At 40.1% G+C, this 22606-nt stretch overlaps 2 protein-coding genes across 3 annotated transcripts in view; one reads left to right on the forward strand and one right to left on the reverse strand.

The window, feature by feature from the left end:
- Nucleotides 1-8224, reverse strand: part of ESF1 (ESF1 nucleolar pre-rRNA processing protein) — a 30928-nt gene extending 22704 nt beyond the window's left edge. Inside the window, exons 1-6 of one of the 2 annotated variants that reach the window (XM_077176109.1) lie at nt 8132-8224; nt 4866-5535; nt 3798-4126; nt 2829-2942; nt 2051-2151; nt 780-932 (exon numbers count right to left, since the gene is read on the reverse strand). In XM_077176109.1, coding sequence (XP_077032224.1) covers nt 780-932; nt 2051-2151; nt 2829-2942; nt 3798-4126; nt 4866-5535 — 1367 coding nt within the window. In that variant the 5' untranslated portion in view covers nt 8132-8224. Of the gene's footprint in view, nt 1-779; nt 933-2050; nt 2152-2828; nt 2943-3797; nt 4127-4865; nt 5536-8079 lie in introns of both variants that reach the window. The other variant, XM_054630200.2, reaches the window with a different exon arrangement.
- On the forward strand, nt 8219-16480 carry NDUFAF5 (NADH:ubiquinone oxidoreductase complex assembly factor 5). The gene is made up of 11 exons (XM_077176110.1): nt 8219-8492; nt 9451-9491; nt 9705-9768; nt 10420-10467; nt 10569-10672; nt 11141-11180; nt 13109-13306; nt 14348-14408; nt 15646-15729; nt 16074-16156; nt 16274-16480. Exons 1-11 carry the CDS (start codon nt 8268-8270, stop codon nt 16358-16360), a joined length of 1035 nt encoding a protein of 344 aa, XP_077032225.1. The 5' UTR covers nt 8219-8267; the 3' UTR covers nt 16361-16480.
- Nucleotides 16481-22606: the final 6126 nt, after the last annotated feature.

The raw sequence follows: 22606 nt of genomic DNA on the forward strand, positions 1-22606 counted from the left end.
TAGCAAAATCACGGGAGATTTTCAAACAATTGAGTTTGTTGTAAAATATTATCAGTGTTTAAAATTATGAAAAGTTACATGTTCCCTTAACAAAGATATCTTCTCTAGAATATGATTCAAAGCAAAAAACCTTTAACTTTCACTGACTTCCAAGGGTGCCCATAACAGAGGCCCCAGCACACAAACAGGCTTTTGTCACAACTTCTTGTGATTTAGTAACTTTTCTGCTCAGAATGAAAGGGGGCTTTTGCAACAAAAGGAAATACTAACAATAAACCAAACCATAATTTTAAATCCTTTCCTTCCCAAACGTGACTTTTGAAATTTCAGAGCATCCAGCTCATTCACAAGGACTAACATATCTATTGCAGCTTTGTAACAACAGCAGCAATAATCTTGCCTGGTGGTAAGGAATCACAAAAAAGATCCACTTCTGGACCCTTGGGGAGAGAAAAAGGAAAAAGTTTGGTTTTCTGAATCCTATCACTTTACTTAATTGTACCAAAAGCTTGAAGATGTAATCAGAACTTTTTTTATCTGGCTTCTCTGAAAACAGACTCTCTATGCAGAGATCCTCTTCAACTTTACATATTACAATAAAAATGGTTATAAAGAAGAAAGAGGAATCAAAGGGAAGCCTAACAACTCACTGATGCATAATTTATCTTCATATCTCATTTTGGTTACAGAATAAAGTAATATTTACTCTGAATTATTATAAACTGCCTTTAATTCACCCTCTTTGGCCCAATGTGCAAAAATATCCCCAGTGGAGTTACCTCAGGTCTATGAAAGAACAGCTACTTTCAAATTCCAGTCCATCACACTCCTCATAAATTTTATTGGCTGTTTCAGGAGAATCACATTCCACAACTGCATAGAAGTATTTCAGTCGCTTGAACTGGTACTCCCGCAGCTTTTCCCTGTAAATCCTGCAAAAGTGGAGAAAAGACCAGTCAGGTGAGCTGGCTTTAACAGCTTTTTATTCACAGTATCTTTTAATTCAACTCATTAAGAACATTCACCAATCAACCACCCTCCTAATCTTGTAAGATGAAATGTTAAACAGCACAAAGTTCCACCAGTATTGAGTTTTCTTCAAGTAAAAAAGACTATTTCAGACAGTTTTGTTAAGTGTGAAAATTGTACATGAGCCCACTGAAAGGTCACAGGGACGAGGTTCAGTGAATCTGAAGGGCACAGGTATCACTGAGGTACCTCTGGGATACCTGGATTTCTGTCTGTTGGATTCCAGATGCTCTCATGCCCACTGAGCAGTAAATCCAACACTTCAGGATGCACCTTGATGAACACAATGCAGGTGACCTCAGAACATGCTCTACATCCACCTTACACTCTCCTGATGCACCAGAGAAAGTCTTCAAAGGGATCTGCCCTTATTTTAGAAGCATCTAGATTTTCTAAATACAGGACAGTCCAGCAAGATGCATTATGCAAATATGGCCCCAGTCAGGCTGACAAGTATCTGGAAATTCTGGAAAAATATTAAAGCAAAACCTTGAACAAAAGCTAAAAAAAGGCAAAAAAGACATGCCTGAAGAAGCCAGGACAATGGTAGGACTGAGGAACTCAGCCTAGGAGGCCAGGGCCGCTGCTGGTGGCACACAAGAAATCTCAGTCTGGGAATTCTTGGACTAAAGTCCCTGTTGATTTACAGGTAAGAATTTTGGCAGTGAGCACTAAAGGGAGTTTACTGCATAAATGGCAATTTGTAGAGGAGATATGCTGGTTTTTAAGCTACTCATGTATTTGTTCCATTGTTTATTCCAATGAGCTACATCATAAAATTTTGAACTCGCATCAAAAAGCACATCTTCTCAAGTTTCATCATCCTGCATTTATTAAATGCACTGATAAAGAACCAGTTCCTGTTGTAAAACAACCTTCAAAAAAAACTAAAAAAACCTAAAAATTAAGGTGTCCACAGGACACTAGCACATATGAACTCCTGGAAACAGGAGTTGATTGCGATTTCCACTAAGAATTAAACATAATATCTCTCATCTGAAGACAAAATTAAAATTAATACCCATCATCCTCTGTGGTATTCTCTGGAAGATCAAACAGTTCCACAGGTCCTTTTTGTTCTTCCTCTTTCAATCTCTCTTTCCCAAACTCTGAAGGATAAATCTATAAATACACCAACACAAAACGAAATTTTTAAGTAGTGTACACTAGCTAAGAAAAAAAAAAATCTCTCCAGGCTTTTAAACTTCACAGTTTTTATTTAGGATCAGTAAAGGGATCAATTCCATAAACTTTAATAGCTTCCTAATTTTAATGCATGGAAAAGACAGTAAAATAACCAAACTGCCTGCTAGGAATTTTGAAGCAGATGAAGAACAACAGGAACCCTGACTTTGTTCATTGTACATTGTGGCCCTTTTCAGAAAGAGGTAGCTGATTAAAATTTCTCAGAGAGCTGAGGCATTGCAAAGAGCTAAGCATGGAAAAATATAACTTAACTGGCCAGAATACAACCAATTCATTGTAAGGTCTAAGGCTGGGTCTAAGGTTGGATTATCTGCCATACAGAGCACTGAATATTAAACTAATCAAAGAAATGTAGTCTCCTCCCACTAGAGAAAACCAGCACTGAGGGCCAACCTCAGAAACACAAGTCAATGGCTTTGGCCTCTAACTCTGCCAAATACATGCCTGTTACAGCAAGTTAAATTGCAACATAGTTTATTTTTAAACACATTAATATTTCTTTTGGTTCTCCACAGTCCTGTCTTGCTTCTTATTTTGTAGTCTATTTTTTTTAACAGTAAAAGTCAGTACTCCTTTTAGAAACCAGTTCTTACCTTAACAGAAAACACTGTTCCTCCTTTGGGTGTGAAAGAATTAAATAGAGCCAACAAATCCTTAGCCTTCAACCTATCCCAATCCATATTACAAACAGCCAATCTACTTGTAATCTGAAAGAACATAAAATTCAGAACATAAAATTCTAGGTTTAATTGTTGAATGTTGTGGGGAATACACAATTCTCTACCAGAACTCAGTGATAAAAATCAAAGTCAGCAATAAACTTTGCTGAAAAAAATAAAAGCAGCATTGTTGTCGTGACTTTTTATCACTTAAAGTTGCAAAGATGAGAAGCATCAATAACCAGAGCACATAAAAATGACATAAATAGTGAAGCACCACAGAATGGACTGCACCAATCACAGATTTAGAACTGCAGTGACAACATCATCACTCAGGATTTTGTTAACATCAAACATTGTTGGTCTCAGGAGCAACCACTACCACTATTGTGACAGCACTAGAGTGCTGTGATTTCTTTACACACTGACTGTGCTACATGTAAAGTCTTATTTCACTGTCTCATGATGCCTTAATTTCTTAAAGTGTGAGTTAAATAACTAAATTTTTGAAAAGTGAAAATAACCAGTAATGAACAAAAGCAGTACTATTTAAATTCTGCAATTACTGAAAGGCTCCATTTTGTTTGTCCTTTCACATTTAGACAGCTCATCCATAGGTATAGGTAAGTGTGCTTAGGGGAAGAGGAGATACCAGTGAAAACTGCAAGTCTCTCATTGTCAGACAATTTCATTACCACTTCCATTCTGTCATTAAAAGGCTGAAAAACCTTTATGAAAATTACTTCCACAAACTGTTCCATAGCTGATGGTCTATAATGAACTCAAAACATTTCTGAGTTTGTCATGGAGCAACTTTTCACATGCAAAGTGGAAATACCTCAAAGTATGCTTTTTACATGCAAAGTATGTAAAAAGCAGCTCTGAAAGTTGCTTTCCACATACCTCATCTCCACGAGGGGCATCTTTATCCAGCTCACGCCAGGAGTGCTCGATCTCTGGTTCCTTTGGAAAGAGCTCATTTAAATCCTCATCATCCTCTGAGCTCGTGTCAATGTTCCCTATGCCTCTGGCTAGATCAGGCCCGCTGTCACTTTCTTCATCATCTTCTGAATCACTGTCATCTTCACCCATTTCCCCATCATCTTCTGGCTCCTCTTCCTCGCCTGCTTCTCCACCATCGTCTGATTCCTCTTCTTCCAATTCTGCATCTTCACTTGAAGAGGCTTCTTCCTCTAACTGGCTTTTACATTTCACACTTTGGTCACAGACATCTGAGCACAGAAAGATAAACATTAGATACATTTTTATGTTACAATTACACATGACCCTTTACAAAAAGGAAAACTTCAGGGCTTTTTCATACCTATTTACAAGACTCCTGAAAGGTGTAACTATGCAGCAGCAAGTAACAGAAAACATCAGTGTTTCCTCTTTTGTTTGTCTGGTCTAATCTAATTTAATTACTCTTCAGGCCCAGAATTGTACTATCAATCACAACTGTAATTAAATATTCTGCAATTTTATTTATATTACAGAATCAACATGTAGAAATCTATTTAATAATGGAGACTATACACATGCACAAACAATATAAATAGTTTTTCTTCTAAAGCCTTGTTCTTTCTAATCCCCCCTAATATTAATGGCTCAGTGCTGCCATGTTTACAATTTCAGTCCACAAGCTGTGATGGGCCTTCATGGTATCAGTTCACACATCTGCTGATCAGTTTGATAAACACAGCAGTGTATATGCTTTTACAAATTTTACTTTCCTAACTAACCAACAATTTCAGCTCCAACAATTAAAAGGACTGGGATGTTCACAATCTTACTGAAGAATCAGAACTGATTCTATGCAGAGCTGACCAACTCCAATCCTTCAGCAGCACTGAATCTGAGTCAGCCAGCTATTTTATAACTAATCTTGCAAAATATCTTCCATGGATAAAACAAAAGCATCAACATCCACATGAACACAACTGAATTCTCCTTGTTATTTGAACAACTAACCTGATTCTTTTATTTTCCCTCCTAGGGAGTGGTCCCTCTTGGGAGCTTTGACTGATTTGGTGGCACTTCCTTGTGAAGACTTTTCCTTGTCTTGAATTGAAATGGGTCTTCCTCCTTGCTTGTTTTCCCCTTTGGGTAGAAGGCCCTTGTTTTCCTGAGAGTGGTCATCTTCCACTGCAGGTTTCTGTGAGTCCTCTTTCAAGCTGAACTTAGATTTACTTTTTTGTCCTTTTTTAAGGTCATTTAGTTTAGTCACTGCTTCACATGTTTGGTCCATCCCATTTTGGGTTTTTTTGCCCTCCTCCTTTGGGAGGTCACCAGCAGGGATCTTTGCAGATTCTCCTTCTCCTTTACCTTTCTTTTTCTTTTTTTTCTTTACCTTGAGCTCTTTACTCTCACTTTCTGAAAGATCAGAGTCAGATTCTGACAAGGCATAAAACTTCCTGAGGTTCTCTGCAGAGCTGTAGTTAACAGGGCGACCTCTTTTATCCACTGTGTACCTCAGCTTGAACTTCTTGTCATGGAACATGGCTCGGAATCGCTTGTCAATCTTGACTTTACGTTCCTTTTCAGGCATCTCCCAAAACCTGGGATCCCTGGCAACGCAGCTGAACCGGCCATCGCTCAGGATTTCCTCCATTTTCGATGCCATTTTTGAAGACTTTGACATCTACAATATGAAAAAAACCCCAAACATTCCTGATTAAAAAAAAAAACCTTAACAAAGTTGGATTTCTAACCCATACTTAAGAAGTTCTTTCCAAAAGCACATATGGCAATCTCATAGCATCACATGCCATTATCACCATATTTTCTGAAAAATCCCTTCGCCAGGATTTTTCTCCTGAAAAGCCTCAGAAAAAAAAATGTAAACAATAATTATCTGATTGCTTAGAATGTGGTTTAGAAGTTGTTTACCAAAAAGTGCATCTTTGATTAGTTCCATGTGAATTGTTTTTACTTAATGACCAATCCCAGTCCAGCTGTGTTGAGACTCTGATCTGTCACAGGTTTTTATTATCATTCTTGTCTAGCCTTCTGATGTCTCTTTTCTTTTTCTTTAGTATAGTTTTAATATCTCATTTTCTTTTAATATAATATCATAAAATATTTTATTAAATATATAATATTAAATAAATCAGCCTTCTGAAAACCTAAAGTCAAATTCTCATCTCTCACCTCAGCCTAAAAACCCTTCACAACATGGCAACGTGCCACCTGGTTGGAAGGGACCTCAAGGATTCCCTGGCCCAACATTTCCTGGCAAAAATACTGAATATACAAGATGGCCCAGCATTCTGTCCAGCCAAATCTTGTAAGTGGGAATCTTGGTTTCTCTGTGTCTGGATTAAAGGCACTTGAGACAGTATTTCATGTTCTGATTCAGGTGTTTAATCAGTAAAACAGTCTCACAACAATGAGTTCACTGGAAGGCACAAAATGGCCAACAATCTCTTGTTACAAGGTCTGTTAAGACTAAACTATCCAATTAAGAAAGGACACTTGGATTATTTTCCCTTTTACCCCAATAACTGATCCCAAAGAGCTGCAATGGGGACTTTTCCACCCATTTACAAAGTGCCACCCAAACCCATGAAGAAGGAGGAAGAAGAAGTATGAAGAGGAAACCCAGGATACACCCTGTGCCCTCCATCTTGCTTCTATCCACAACATACTAAAAATCCCAAAACCTAAATTTCTCACCAAGTGATACACCTACACTGCTCTCTATAATCTATTTCACACCTTAGTGGATTCTAGTCTATTCTGGAAACTTTCTCTCTCTCTCTCTCTCTCCAGGAAACTTTCTCCATGATTGAGGGTCAAAGTCAGTGCTCCCCTGGGGGTCAGGGCACCCCAGAGCAGACAGAGAAATATTCCTGGTGCTCTGGGTTTCCACAGGAATCCACCACTTCCCTGGGGAGATTTTTCCAGTGGTTGAATGTTCTCATTGAGGAAAATTTTCCTCTTGTATCTAAATGGAATCTCTCCAGGAATAACTTGTACCTATTACCCCTTGTCTTTTGCTTGTGACTTCTTGTGAAAACAGTCTCCAGCTTCTCTGTAGCCACTTTTTAAACCCTGGAATGTAAGGATGAGGTCTCCCCTGAGCCTTCTTTCCTCAAGCTGGAACAAACCCAGTTCTCTCTGCCTTTCCTCACATGGCAGCTTCCCAGTCCTTTGGCCATCCTCATGGCATTTCTCTGGACCCTCTCCAGCCTGTCCACATCTTTTCTGTACAGCAGGAACCAAAAGTGAACACAGGTGTGACCTGACAAGCACCATGTGGCATAATGACTCCTTTATCTCTGGTTGATGGAACCTAGCAGCCTGTTGGCTTTGATGCAGCAGCAGATTCAAACAAGTCACAAATAATCCTGTACCTACCACGGCCTCAGGCACAAATCTTTGCTTTGCCAGCTGCACTAGGAGCTCAGAAATCCCCTGTGCCCTGGGCTGTGTCCAAAGCTCCAGGGACAGGTAAGCAAGGGAATTCTGCCCCTCTACTCTGCTCAGGTGAGAGCCCACCTAAAGTGCTGTGTCCAGACCTGAGGTCCCAACACAGGAAGGACATGGAAGTGTTGGAGCAAGTCCAGGGGCCACCAAGACAACAGGAGTTCCTCTCCTACGAGAAAAGACTGAGAGAACTGAAATTATTCAGCCTGGAGAAAAGAAGGCTTCAGGAGACCTAACTGTGGCCTTCCATCCGAAGGGAGCCTACAAGAAAGATGGAGAAAGACTATTTACAAGGGGCTGGAGTAACAGTACAAAGGGGAACGGCTTCAACCTAACAAAAGGTAGATTTAGATTAGATAGGAAGAAAAAATTCTTCCTTGTGAGGGTGGTGAGGCACTAGCACGAGTTGACCGGAGAAACTGTGGATGCTTCATGCCTGCAAGTGTTCAAGGCCACGTTGGATGGGGCTCTGAGCAACCCGGCCTGGTGGAAGGCGCCCCTAGCCATGGGAAAGGGTTTCGAAAGAGTCCGTGTCTAAGATCCCTGTCAGCCCAGGCCATTCTATGATCCTACGATACACCTGGGTTGCAGACACATCCCCCGTGACTCCTCACCGGACCTTCCACGAGCTTAACCCAGCGCGCACGCAGCTACAGCCCAGCAGCAGCACCAGGTGCGCCAGAACGCCTTCAGCCCCCACACCCGCTCCGTCCACGCCCGCAGCGAGGAGCCCCGAGGCCGCTCCGCTCACACCGACCGTGCCCGGCACCCGCAGGGAGGAGCCGCGGGTCCGCTCCGCTCACACCGACCGTGCCCGGCGCCGCCGCTCCCTCAAGACGCTGCCCGCACGCCGCCACCGCACGGCCCCTTCCGGCGGCGCTACGGCGGCCGCAGCGGGACACGGCTCCCCGCGCGCAGGCGCGGAGGGGCGCGGAGGCCGGGCCGATGAGGGGCCTGGCGCGGCCGGCGCTGAGGGCGCGATGGTGCCGCTCGCTCTGGGCGCTGCCGGCAAGGGCCGCCGCCAACGCCGCTTCTTCGCCGCCTCCTCCTCCTCCTGTGGGAACCTCGCCGGGCGCGCTGAACCCGTTCGACCGGCGGCTGAAGCGGAAGCAGAAGAACTGGGCGGCGCTGCAGGCCGAGCCCGCCAAGTGCGATTACCTACGGGAGGAGGTGCGGGGCCGGGGTCACCCCGAGTGCTGTGGCCGGGTCTGGGCCCGCAGCTCAGGGGCGATATTGAGCAGCTGGAGCGGGACCAGAGGAGGGCAGCGGGGCTGGAGCACAGGCCTGTGAGAGAGCTGGGGTGTTTAGCCTGGAGAAAAGAAGGCTCAGGGGTCGCCTTATCACTATAACTCCCTGGATGGAGCTTGTAGCCAGGTGGAGGTCGGTCTCTTTTCCTAGGCAGCCAGCGACAGGATAAGAAGGCATCGTCTCAAGGCTTCCTCAGGGAGAGTTTCGGTTGGACATAAGGAATTTCCTCTCAGAAAAGAGTGATCAGACATTGGAATGGGCTGCCCAGGGAGGTGGTGGAGTCACCGTCCCTGGAGGTGTTTAAGAAAAGGCTGGACGTGGCACTCAGTGCCATGGTGTAGTTGATGTGATAGATGAGTAATGCGATGATTGACTCTCACAATTAACAGACAAATAGCATGTATATAGGTTAAGAAAAGTTTTATAGGTTTATAGTTACGCCTTAACTCCTCGCGTGGTTATCAAGAGACAAACAGGGTTGGGACATCGGGAAGGGCTGGCTTGTCACTATGGTGACATCTGAGCTCCAAAAACGATTTAAGGAAAAGATCTCCACCCCTCCACGCCTTTCTCCAGCGAAGAAGGGGTTGATGGACGGTACTTTGGGAGGGGTTAAAGGGTTAAAAGGCGAAACCTCCATTATGTGGGTGAGCCCAGGGTGGGGAAAATCCCTCGCTCCTACAGCCGTAACCTTTTTCTCTATTCAGTCTTCTGTTATATTTTTGATAAGGTTTAATGAACCTTTCTAAATTATGAAAAGCGAGTAACCATTTCTCACAGCTGACAAGGTGCTGGTTACTAATAGGTTGTACTTTGCGATCTCAGAGGTCTTTTCCAGCCTCATTGATCCTGTGGTTCTGACCGCCGGCTCTCCCCCCAGGTCGGCGGCAGGATCGCGGACCGGGTGTTTGACATCACCAGGTGAGCCCCGCCGTGTCCCCAGCCCTCCCTTCATCCCCAGGGGACGGAATCCCCGCGGATATCGCTGGATGCTGAGCCCTTTTCTCCGAAAAAGGATGCTCGGTGGGCTGAGTTCAATAAGGCCTTTAGAGATTAGCAGGGGAAACTTAATAGAGTCTAAAATTAAAAATATTTTAAGACTTGATTATGTTCTGTATACTGATCTTATCCTAGAACGTTTCCTCTGGCTTTGGATGTTGGCTCTGGAAGAGGTTACATAGCTCAGCACTTAACCAAGGTACTGTCTCTTTATACTTATAAGTGTTAAAAAAAAGTTCATATGTGTGCCTCCCTTTCAAATAGGGCTCTGTTACAATGTAAGACAATCATCTGAGTCTTAATGAGGTAAATTTCCCCCCCCAGCCCTGTACTTGTAGTTATAGCTCAAAGCTGTGTGTTGTGCAGGCTGTTCTTCATTTATTGCTGCTGAAAACTGGACAAATGTGTAAGGAAAATTATCTGTTGTGATACAGTTAATTTTTAGTTTTGGGTGTTTTGCCTGTTTTTTTGGTGAATCCACTGGCCACAGTTAGTTGCTGAAGAGAAGTCATTATGGAGGCTTTTAAGCCATTAACAGTTGACCATTCATGAACCACTCTGTAAGTAAAGGTGCTTCCTTGGCTGTTAATCCATGGTTTATATTTAACTTATAAACTTAGGCTTAAAATTACAGAATGTGTTTTCTGTTAACCACTTCTGCCTCAGCTGTTTTCCCTGGGAGCAGGTGCCACATTGGGTGGGGAAAAGGGCTTTGTGCTCTATGAAAAGCTTCTATCAAGAGTGGAAAAGATTCTTTCTAATTTATTTTGAATAGGTGTGCCAAAAAATGACTTATGTCAATTCAAAAAATAATTCACATATTTAATAGACTTTAAAAATTTTATTTCAGGAAACAGTTGAAAAACTTATTCAAGTTGATATCGCAGAGAATGCTTTAGTAAGTAGTTTTTTGAATGCTAAAGTGCTTCTATTCTGTAATAGAGGCAAGCAAAAAAGTTGAGGTTTTGATGGGCTGTTTTTCTTCCAACCCAACATTAGAAAAATGCTATAGAATCTGAAATCCCAACGGTCAGGGTTGTAGCTGATGAGGAATTCCTTCCTTTCAAAGAAGATACATTTGATCTTGTTGTCAGCAGCTTAAGGTATGTATTCATAATTCTTTTTTTTTTTTTTGGTTAAGTTGTTAATAATGTTCTTTTCAGAGTAGCTTTAAAAAATGAATCCAACAAAGATTGCTAGTCTATTAAAAAGCAATAAGAGAAGTACTTGCATAGTTAATATGAGCATGCATTAGGAAAATCTGTTGTCCTGGTGATTCTTCCTGTTTTGATTGTTTAATTTCCTTCAAAACACTTGGAACTTCTTTCTTTCCTGCATTTTGACAAACTAGTCTCCAGGACTTGTGTTTTCTTACCAAAAAGAAGTGCTGGGTGGATAAACTTCTGTTTGTGTTTGGTATCAGTTCCAAGCAGGTGTTTTATGGTTGCACCCTCAGAAATCAGTTTGTGGCTTTAGCTCCTGAAGCTTATTTAGCTAATTAAGGTGGTTACTGGCATTCCCTAATTTTGATTTAATCTGAAATTGTAAAATGTACACTTCTCTTATTTCAGTTTGCATTGGGTGAATGACCTTCCTAAAGCTTTCAAAGAGGTAAGAAATTGGTTTTTTAATAGTCTAGGTTAGCACTTGCCATTACTTGCATTGACCAAGACTTTTTGGTATTGGAATAAAGCAAATACTTGTTTAAGACAGAAAAGTATTTTTTTTTCACTAACAGTTTTGGTTATTTTGGGTTACTTCAGCTCTTTCCTGCAGGTGTAAACTTTAGTCAAATCAAACACGTGGTGCAAGAACAAGGAACATGTTAACCAGTTTGCTGGTTTTTAATTTATTTCAAATTGATCAGTCATTGCAGTGCTGTCCTATCACCTGTTGGTAGGACTACCCTACTATTCCTGAAATAATAAAAATCATTTGAAATGCATTCAGTACTTATAAAAAAAAAAGCCTTGAAAGTAATACACAATTTTCACTGGAATTTAAGTATTCTATGGAGGGTCAAATACTTTCTCCCACAGTAAATGTAACTGACACTGTCTCACAGTAGCAAGGGAACTGGGCTTCTTGGCCAGCTTTCATGATCTCCTGTGTTGTCTTTAACTAATGGAAACTGCCTTTAACTGCCTCATTTTCTTACCTGTCAATTAAAGGCTTTTTTACTAGCACAGAAAAGGTAGCTTGATTAATACTTCATTAAAAAACTATTTAATTTTTTTTAATTTTCAAAGGCATGGGAAATGCTTGCTGTCTTGTTAGCCTGGTTATATAATGAGGCTCTTCTGGATGTCTAAACCAGAAATCATTTCCAACTCTTAAAGAAAGGAGAAAACATGAATTTATTCTTCACTAGGAAAAGGGCTAGAACTTAAGGACTAGAAAGCAGCTTGTCAGCCTTGGTGTTTGAATTATGATATTGCTCTTTTGGCAAGTTAATAATAAGTAATCATAGGGCATTACTCAATTGTCTCAGAAGTGCAGAGATCAGTACTGGAAGCTAAAGTTAAATCAAGCCATTAAAAGGTGCTTTTGCTGCTCTTAGAAAGTAAAAGTAAATACCATACTTACCTTAATCTATCCTCCTTTTAGATGTAAATTAATTTAGAATATTTTTTTAGGAGTATTGTGCTGAAAATAGTTTTACCCTCAATTTCCACGGTTTGTTCCATGGTTCCTGACTGTAAGTGTAATTTCTGAGGATTTCTTCTTAAAAATAGAAAATAGTCTCTCTTCAGGCAGAGCAGTGTGAGCAGAAGCTGTGTCACAGCTTGCCCTGCAGAATACAGTCAATATTAAAAATCTGTCACAGCTTTTACAATGATTGCTTTTGAGTTCTTTAAGATAAAAAATCTGAGAACCACTTAGTTACATATAGGAAACAAGGCCACCCTTGTGGCAAGGAGAAATGATGAGGAGGACTCCATCTTATCAGAAAGCTAATTAATTACTTTATTATACTATATTACATTACATTACACTCAAATTGAATCTATTATACATTACATCTGAATATATGACATCTAAACTGAATCTGCCAAGCACTCCACTGCACAGAATCTCGTGACTGTCAGCTGACAGTCCTGACACACACATACATGGATTCAATTGGTTAATGAATCAAAACACACCAGAATCCAATTAACAGTTCCCTTCAGGTAAATAGCCTTCCAGAATGCATTCTGCTTGTGAACAGCACAGGAGCAGTAAATGAGATAAGAATGGTTTTGATCATTCTTTGCTTCTCTAACTACTTCTCCCAGGTTCAGAGAATGTGAATCTTGTGACTGTCAGCCGACAGTCCTGACACACACACACACAAAAAATGGATTCAATTGGTCAATGAATCAAAACACACCAGAATCCAATCACCAATTCCCTTCAGGTAAACAATCTCCCACGATGCATTTTTCCACAACAGAGGAGCAGTAAATGAGCTAAGAATTGTTTTGATCATTCTTTGCTTCTCCCAGGCTCAGAGAATGGGATCCCACAGCCATGCCCTGTGTGTTTGTGTGTTGCAGATCCACCAGGTGCTGAAGCCCGATGGAGTGTTCATTGGAGCCATGTTTGGGGGGGACACCCTGTACGAGCTGCGCTGCTCCCTGCAGCTGGCTGAGCTGGAGAGGGAAGGGGGCTTCTCTCCTCACGTGTCACCCTTCACTGCTGTCGCTGATCTGGGACATCTCCTCTCCAGGGCTGGCTTTAACACCCTCACTGTGGTAATTATAAGGAAGAGAGCCATCAGGGAGAACAATCCAGAACGTCAGAGCTGCTGGAATGTGAAAATCACTGTTTGCTAATGTAGCAATGACAAACGGCTTCCTTCTGCATGTGGTGCACCTCGCTGAACAGGCTGCAGAAATAGCCTGGACTGCCACTGGTTTTGGCTATGTGGTAATTAATGGAACCAACTGTAGTGTACACTGAAGTGTATCTTTGGCTCATAGCCCAGTAGAATTTGGATGGTTTTCTTGAAGAAATATCAGAGAATATTAGACCTGCATGAAAAAATTATAGACACTTGCTCTTTCTTCTAAAACCAAGAAGAAAATAATGGCATTTAAATTAAAATTTGATTGCATTTGAGCTGCTAAGCAAAACTTTTTAGAAAGGTTAAAATAGTACATGCTTCCTAAAAATACATGATTTGAGCAGAAGAGGCAGATGAATAGAATTGTAGAATGGTTTGGGTTAGAAGGGACCTTAGATATCATCTAGGTCCATCCCTGCTGCCATGGGCTGTCACAGTCATATTTTCTAGAAAAATCCCTTTGCCCAGGATTTTTCTCCTGGGAAGCTGAGAAGCCTCAAAGAAAAAGGAAAACAATATTATCTGATTTGCTTCTCCTGTGTTTTGCTGCTTTGGAATGTGTTTAGACATTGTTTACCAACAGGTGGTTGTTTCATTGGTTTCATGTGAACTGTTTTGACTTACTGACTAATCGGGGTCAAGCTGTGTCGGGGCTCTGGAAAGAGTCACAAGTTTTCTTTAGTATCTTTTTAGCCTTCTGTAAATATCCTTTCTGTATTCTTTAGTAAAGTTTAGTTTAATATTCTTTAATATAATATAGTATCATAAAATGTAAATCATAAAATTAGCCTTCTGAGAACATAAAGTCAGATTCATCATTCCTTCCTTCATCTGGGAACCCTGCAAATACAATAATGGGCAGGGAATAGTTTGGTAGTATAGCAAGGTTGAAATAATGCTATTGGTTTAGTTTGATACGCTCTAAAATGGAACTTCTCAATTCTTCTAGGATACTGATGAAATCCAAGTGAACTACCCAGGGTTATTTGAGGTTATGGAAGACTTACAAGGCAAGTATATTCTTTGTGGAAACATAAATGTTTTCTGTATCAGTGGACCAGGCACAGAACTGTTTTACTGTCTGTTTTTTAACTCCAAATCATAGACTAACTAGTGTGAGTTGGAAAGAACCTTTAAAAGCCATCTAGTCCAACTTTCTGCAGTGAGCAGGGACATCTTGAACTAGATCAGGCTGCTCAGAGCTCCATCCAACCTGGTCTTGGACGTTTCCAGGTATGGGTCATCCACCACCTCTCTCAGCAACCTGAGCCAGTGTTTCACCATCTTCAACACAAGGAATTTCTTTCTTAAAAAAATAAAAATAAATCTTATTGCGACAGGGGAAGCATTAGGGTTTTTTCCTGCTATCTAGTGATTCAGGAGTTTTGTGTTGGGAGGCACAAGTCAAAGATTTGCTATTTCATGCTCTGCTGTGAAAACTGCATATTCTGCTTCCCTTGGGTTCCTGTTCTACATGAGCCTGTTCAGTGTAAGGTGCAGAAAAGCCCTTAAAGGGAGACAGAGGCCCATATCCCACACACTGACTTTTCCTGTAAGCCTTTCTAATTAGCAGGGCAATCAGCAAACTGCTTTGGAATGAGAGTAAATATATCCTTAATGTGGAATATGCTGAGGAACAGCCAACAATTGAGTAATGATTTTGTTAATATTCTGATTGCATTTGCCATGGATTGTAAAGCAGTCATTCACATGCAGTCTGTTGTTACTGACAGCAACTCAGGGCATTTCGTTTCTGGATGCACTGCTCTATGGAGTCATTCCTTAATGGAAGGGTAACTTTTATTGAGCAGAAACATTCAGGTGCAGTAAGTGATTAAAAATATTAGAATTGTGGTTACTTTATTTTGTATTTTAAATCTCTTGGACTAGTAATTTTAATGATTGCCTGTTATAACAGTACAGTCATGTGTCTGAAGAAACCCTTTGTACTCATTCTTAAAATCAGTTATACTTAAAAGCCTAAATATTCAAAGACTCAGGCTGAAGAAGGAATAGTTTGAAATGATTCCTAGCAATGCAAACTGTAAATTGCAAAGCATAGGAATTAAAAGTTCTGGATTCTTACACATAAGAAACTCACCTAATGATCTGTGGTGTGTTCTGTCTTACAGTGAATAGCAGAGGATTCTGTACTTTGGTTTTGTAAGAATCTGTCCTTAGTGCATGACACTTAACTCATGGCATGTGCAATATCTTCTTTTTCTTAAAGCTAAAACATATTTTTAGGTATGGGGGAGAGTAATTGCTCTTGGAATAGGAAACCTCTGCTGCACAGGGAGACAATGCTGGCAGCTGCTGCAATATACCAAGGTCAGTATTTGAGAGTAATGAGTTCATCTAAAATGACTTCAAGAACATTTTTCTGTGTCTTTTTTTATGACCCTTTTGTAAAAAAAAACCCCAAAAATCTAAACAAGCCCAAAGCAAAACCAAAAACCCCAAATACTTGAGAACAAAATGCCATTATCATAAGCTATTTTTAACCTTAATTATAATGCCAGGATTTGAACTGTATTGATGCACCAGTATGAGATATTTTTATTGTCCTAAATCTTTCACCAGGAGTCATTATAATGAATGTGATGTTCTGAGAGCTGAGTGTTTCCTAGAGCTGACATCCTGTACCTTCTCTCTCCCACTTCCTGCCCTAACAGAAATGTATGGAAACAGCAATGGCTCTGTACCTGCCACCTTTCAGATCTACTACATGATTGGCTGGAAATATCATGAGTCACAGGTAATTTGAAGCTCTTATTTTCTCTTTGAAGGTACTATTTAATAAGTGATGTTTTAAAAGCTTTTTACCAAACTTTTTTTGTTTAAAATTAGCCCTGTATGTTTTTTTTTCCCCCAGGCAAAACCAGCCCAGCGAGGTTCTGCAACAGTTTCGTTTGGAGATCTGGCAAAAATAGAAGGACTTCTTAAAAGAGGAAAAAAATAGTTGTTCTTCAGAAATAATAATTGTCTTGAAACTTCTATAAAAGTTTTAATTGCAGACAGTCTTCACTTGTGCTTATCTAGTGATGACCTCCTGAAATGATAATAAAGTATGCACAATAGAGCTTTTTGTACTGTGCCACAGCATTATCTGTATAAAAAGGTGTTAATTTTTTCTTTTAGGTAAATATTTGAGCAGTTTGCTTTCTCAAATCTTTGAGAGAGCAATTCAACTCTAAACTTCTTATTAAATTTACTATTTTCAAATATAATGCCTCTTTCAGCATTTCACTATCACAGGCTGCTCCAGGTAGGGTTTACATGTCTTGAATACATTTTTGAATTATTTCTCAAGGATAGTAGATCATAATAAATGATAGTGTATTTTAAAAGTAAAGGTGTAGTTATGAGACATCCTATAAGAGAAACTATTAGCAACTATAAAGATATAAATTATTATGGTTTTTTGAGTTGGGAAGTATGGGTAAAAAGTTACTGTAAGAGATTTGAATAATTGATGCTTTATCTAAATGCTAGTTGAAAACTACATTTACACATCACTTTCCACTTTTCTGTGTCAGAAGCTAAAGAGCAAGAAGAGGAATTTTCTCTTTAGCTGTGCCATGGAGCTATGACTTTTCCTGTCTATAACTGCATTACCAGAAGTCGATATTAATTGCAACTATGACCCATTAATATGAGAAGTTTAGAAAAAATCCCAGAGATTTTGCTTGATTGTAGCACTCATGGAGTTGGGGATAAAGAGACAGGATGAAGTCTGTACAACCAAATATGGAGTTCCATAAGTTTTATCCTAGTATCTGAGTGATATATCAGTCCTGGTGGAGTTAAAGCCTTTTCTTTCCTAGGCTTTTTTAAGATTATCCACCAGGTGGAGTTTGACAGAATTTGTGTGTAGCACAACCCTAACAGGCCAGGTAGGCAGAGCTCTTCCCATCTGCCAGGTCCTGCTTTGGGGGGTTATTTTATTGACCAGGCTTTGACTTTGAATAAGAAATGGGCAGAGAAGGTACAACTCATGAGAAGGAGTGCAGCAATATTCTGTCCTGTTTTTGTTTACAAGCCTAACCCATAATAATTTGAGGGAAATGAGTTCTTTTTTTTTTTTCCCCTAGAAAAGAACAGTAATTCTGCTGGAAAAAGGGGGAGAGACTCTAAATGGTCTGGTAACCTTTAAAGCTCTCTAAAGACTAAATCTAATACAAGAGCTTGTTTCTGTGAAAGCTTCTGTTTTTTAATACTCCATCAGTGGACTCAGTACAAGATACTGCATCATTCTACAGGTCCTCTCTGGCTTAAATAAAATTCCCTTGTTTCTGGAGGAATCTCTGGTTTCCCAGATATAGGTTTTTGTGAAGTTATGTGCCAAATTAATGTAACTTTATAAATCATTGCTTTAGTAGGTTAATTTCCAGTCACTTGAGCTGGTGGTTGTGACTCAGAAGCGTTCAGGGAATGAGGAGGTGGAATGTGCTGGGTAAATGTTAATTGGAGGAGTGCTCCTACTGTGCTCCTTTGAAGTATTCAAGTTATGGTGAAAAGGAAGGATTTCCAGTTCTTTGATTTCATATTTCATAGATGGCATACATAAATAGTAAAGTGTTTTGGTACTGGGGAATCATCTTCTGAACAGGGAGAAAAGATAAGTAGCTTTCCTTCTAGCACTTTGGGGGAAAAGAGGTGTAGATATTCTATTAATCTGAAAAAGGTCTGGGGAGAAACAGAAGCAAGGAGTAGTAAATATGGTATTGGTGGAATGTGGGTTGGAATTAGGGAACATGTAACAGGCAGGCCAGGTGTTCATTTCCCTGTGTTTGAATACCTGCCTTTTGTGGGGTTTTTAACTGCACTTATGGGGTATTTTCTGGAGTGCTTCTTGGAGTTCTAGGTTACTTCTAGTTTCTACTAATTGCTTGAATAAGTAACTTTGAAAACACTTAGTTTACTATGAAGAGATATTTTTGTCACAAGGCTCCCATTTCATTTTAATTAAAACATTTTCATTCTTTTTCAGATTTAAGTCTTTATGGCTTTCTAAAATTGTAGTGAAGAAGAACACGCTTGCCAGTTGCTAGCCTAGTACTTTGTGTGCTGAGAGTCAGCTTTTCCAGAGCAAGTAACTCCTAAAAAGTGGTTGTGAAGGTGATGTAATGTCTCTTGTAAGCTTAGTTAACTTAAAAAGCTTTATGCATAATACAGAATATTTTTCTCCTGAATACAGAATGAGAAAAGAATTCAAGGAGATAATTATTTTGATTAATCAAAAGCTAGGAGCACATAAAATAAAAAGTGTAGAAGAAGCATGGTTGCACTTAATGAAGATGAGTATTTTTATTTTAGAGTTTGAGTCACAGATCAGTGAGTAGCTGGTCTGGGTCTTTGGTTACAAGATCTGTCAATGTGTAGTTTTATTCAAGTCTGTTTAGGATAAAGGAATGAGATCCTGTACTTTCAAGACTAAGAATTTGTCAAGTTAAAACATGAGAGAGGATTCTTCATTACCTCTAATTTATAAAAATGTCATCAGCAGAAGTACAAGAGCAAACCATACAAAATTAAATTTAGCTGTATTTCTTTACGCTGTTTAAAAAAGAAAAATATAAATGACACTCTTTTAATGTTTTCTGAAAAAACTAGGAGCTAACAACTGAGCTTTCAGTTGCAGGGGGAGAAACACACCAAGCTTTCATGTGGTATTTAATTGGAATTTTCTGAAGCAAAAACCTGATCTCGGGGATTAAATTCATTAGAGCATCTTGTTTAAGAAGCCACTTTTTAGAAGGCTAGCATGTATGTTAAACCTCTTAAGTTTCCATTTATCTAACCCAAAGATTTAACATGCACTTTTCAAAGATGTGGTCCATTTTTGCCCAGGTTTTGGAGCCATTACTTTGGAGAAATGCAATTATTGTAGTCCTTTGATTGGAATCAGTCTGAGTACTGAAGCAAGTGTGACTTCCTGAATATCTTGGATGCTCTCAGGTGAAAGAAAAGGAAAAGAAAAATAAAAACCTGAGATAGGTAAGTTTAGTTGAAGGCTACATGTAAGAGTGAAGCAGAAGACACCAAAGGAGTGCATTTGCTGCTTGTATGGGAAAAACAGCTCATGCCTTACTTAAATCAAGTTAAAATTGAAGTGATTTGTTGATTTATTGATAGCTTGTAATTAACTGTTAATCCATGAGCTATACATGCAGGATTAATAGCAGCAATATAAGAGATAAATGACTACTAGACCCTTACAAAACCTTAGGAAACACCTTCACATACCTAAACACACTCCTATAACAACCCCCACAGCTTCCACCCTCAAATTTGCAGGTAAATGCTCACCCCTGTCCCTTTAGCAGGAGGTTTCAGTGGTGAGAGCCCACCCTTCTCAGTGTGTTCCTGTCTGTGTGCATTCATCACCTGAGGAGATGTGGAGGCTGTGGCTGTCTTCTCACCTGGGCTGTTCCTGTCACCTGCTGATCCACCCAGCTGTTGGGGCAGGACCCCAAAGGTGACATGTGGTGGTGTTTGCAGGGGTCTTAGGATGAGGGAAGAGATGAGGATCTGACTCCATGTTTCAGAAGGCTGATTTATTATTTTATGATATATATTATATTAAAACTATACTAAAAGAATAGAAGAAAGGATTTCATCAGAAGGCCAGCTAAGAATAGAAAAGGAATGGAATAATAATAAAATCTTGTGACTGACCAGAGTCTGAGACAGCTGGACTGTGATTGGCCATTAATTAAAAACAACCACATGAGACCAATCCCAGATGCACCTGTTGCATTCCACAGCAGCAGATAATCATTGTATACATTTTGTTCCTGAGGCCTCTCAGCTTCTCAGGAGAAAAAATCCTAAGGAAGAGATTTTTCATGAAACATGTCTGTGACAGTGACACCCCAGGAGTGATCTGTGCTTATTGAGCCCTGTGTTTTCAGCCCACTGCCAGGGGAGGGTTTTCCCTCAGGCTACCACAGAGATTGAGGTGCCAGGGGCACTTTCTTGGTATCAGGCCAGGTTTTCAGTGCTTTTTTTTCTCCCTGTTAGAAGTGTTAGGGCTTTTTATATTTGATTTTTTTAGCTGATTTTTCTTTCCCATCTGAGGTCTCTTGATAACTGCCTGATTACTGTTTAATGTGGCTGATGGTTATCTTCATTTTCAGAAAATCTCAGCAGATTTTAAGAAAACACCCTCTCGGTTCTGGATGTTTTGTATTTCTATCATATCAGCTGATGTCCAGGATTTTTTGCCACCTTGTGCTCTATGTAGGTTTCCCCCATTTGGAGCTGTGTCTTGGGGTGCAAGGTATGTTGATAAAGAAAGAGACAAATTCCACAGAAAATGTTCCTGTTTGGAGCCTTATTTTGAAGCAGTGAACAATGAATACTGGGGAATTCTATTTGGCCTCAAAGTATTCATGATATATTAAAATTTGCAAGTTTTCTAGTAATCATAAAATAAGGAGGTTTCATTATTCAAATACAATCCATCTAATATATATCAGGTATAATTTCTGGTTTCACAGATGACAAAACTACAGGGACAGAAATACATTGGATACATTTCAGCAGCCTTCCAGAACTAAAGGGGCTGCAAAAGAGCTGGTGAGGGACTTTTTAATGGTGTGTGGGGTGATGGCTTTAAAGTGACAGGAGGTGGGTTTAGATGAAATAATAGGAAGAAATTATTCCCTGTGAGGGTGGTGAGGCCCTTGAACAGGTTGCCCAGGGGAGCTGTGGGTGTCCCATCCCTGAAGAAATATTCAAGGCCAGGTTGGATGGGGCTTGCAGTAACTTAGTCTAGCACAAGGTCTCTTGACAAGGGCTTGGAACAAGGCAACCTTTAACATTTCTCTCAACCCAAGCCATTCTATGATCCTTTGTATAAAATACCACCTTTTTAGCCAAATTACAACATAAAAGAAGTTATCTTTTTATTTGGTACCTGCATTGGTTTAAGTGGTTTGAATCTCTAACCTTGATTTATTTTAAATCTAAAGTAGGGCACCCTTATATTAAAATATCACTTATTCTGTGGAAATACTAGCCAAAATGAACAATTCACTGAGAGAACCTACTGGGTAACAGGTATAAGAAGTAGTAACTTAAAGTTTTTGTTGATAGTGGAATCATTGTACTCCCTGAGGGATTTTCTCCCTGGAATTTTTTCCTCCTGGAATTGTTTTCTCCCTAAACTGAGCCACAGATTGTTGTATCTGATGCTCATATTTTTAACCATACTATCATCTTGTCTTCACAAAGTGTGTATTGCTGTAGCATTCAGGTGCCAGAGGCATCAGTTCTTATCAAAAATTACATAAGGAATGTTTTGAAGTTTCCCATTTCTTTTTCTACCATGTGTAGGAATGTGCCCCTTGTTGATGGAGTGTCTAAATTATCCTTTGTCTGCTTAAAAAAGCAAAAATCCCAGAAGTTTCTCTCCCAGATTGGTACAAAGGCACCTCATAGGACATTTTGGACTTCTCAGACCTGGAGCTGCCCTACTGGACAGAGGCCAAGAGGTCCTGCCTAGGTAATTCACTGGAAAAGGAAGAGAGCAAAGGACATAATGGCTTTTGTGGGGTGTTTTAGCAGGAGCAAGAACCTCTTGCCCCTGGCTTGGTTTTTCTCTGTGAGAGCTTTGTTATTTTGTCTTTTATTAAAACTTTTTCTGTTTCCAACACTACCTCAGAAGCAATCCTGCTGATTTTATGCCATTCAGGGTATCTGGCTATCTCAGATTCTCTGGGAGCTCATAAGACCTGGCTCACAGAGAAGCCCATCAACCATCTATTCTATTTTCAGCTTTATGAAGATCTATTTCTTTGTTCCAGTTCTAGAACTATTGATTGCTTTAATTTGATGCAGAACTTATATTTGTTACACAACTCTTCATGTTATTTCCTAATGTCAGTTGCTTTCCCTTCTGTAATTAAAAATGTAATTTTCATCAAGTACCACTTCAGTGACTGTGTGCCCAGTCAGTTTCTTTTCTGACTCAAAAGCAGGATCCCCAGTCTTAGAGTTCTGAGGCTGTAAGAGCTGAAGTGAGGGATGTGGGACTCCAGGGGCTCTCCAAAATGCAGTTTATTCCATCCAAGAGGTTCCAGCAGCCCAGGCTGGTGGGTGACAGAGCCTGTGCCTACAGCTGTCAGCTCCAGCTGCAGGCAGGCCTGGAGACCCTGAGTTTAGGTTACAATGCATTATAGACTTTCCTTTGCTGAGCATC

This window comes from Agelaius phoeniceus, chromosome 3 (genome assembly GCF_051311805.1).
Source record: "Agelaius phoeniceus isolate bAgePho1 chromosome 3, bAgePho1.hap1, whole genome shotgun sequence".
Taxonomy (NCBI): domain Eukaryota; kingdom Metazoa; phylum Chordata; class Aves; order Passeriformes; family Icteridae; genus Agelaius; species Agelaius phoeniceus.

Coding starts and splice junctions, on each gene's coding strand:
- NDUFAF5 (XM_077176110.1), top strand. CDS start 8,268: ATGAGGGGCCTGGCGCGGCCGGCGCTGAGGGCGCGATGGTGCCGCTCG. Junction 9,769..10,419: donor TAGCTCAGCACTTAACCAAG/GTACTGTCTCTT, acceptor ATTTTATTTCAG/GAAACAGTTGAAAAACTTAT. Junction 15,730..16,073: donor AGCTGCTGCAATATACCAAG/GTCAGTATTTGA, acceptor CTGCCCTAACAG/AAATGTATGGAAACAGCAAT.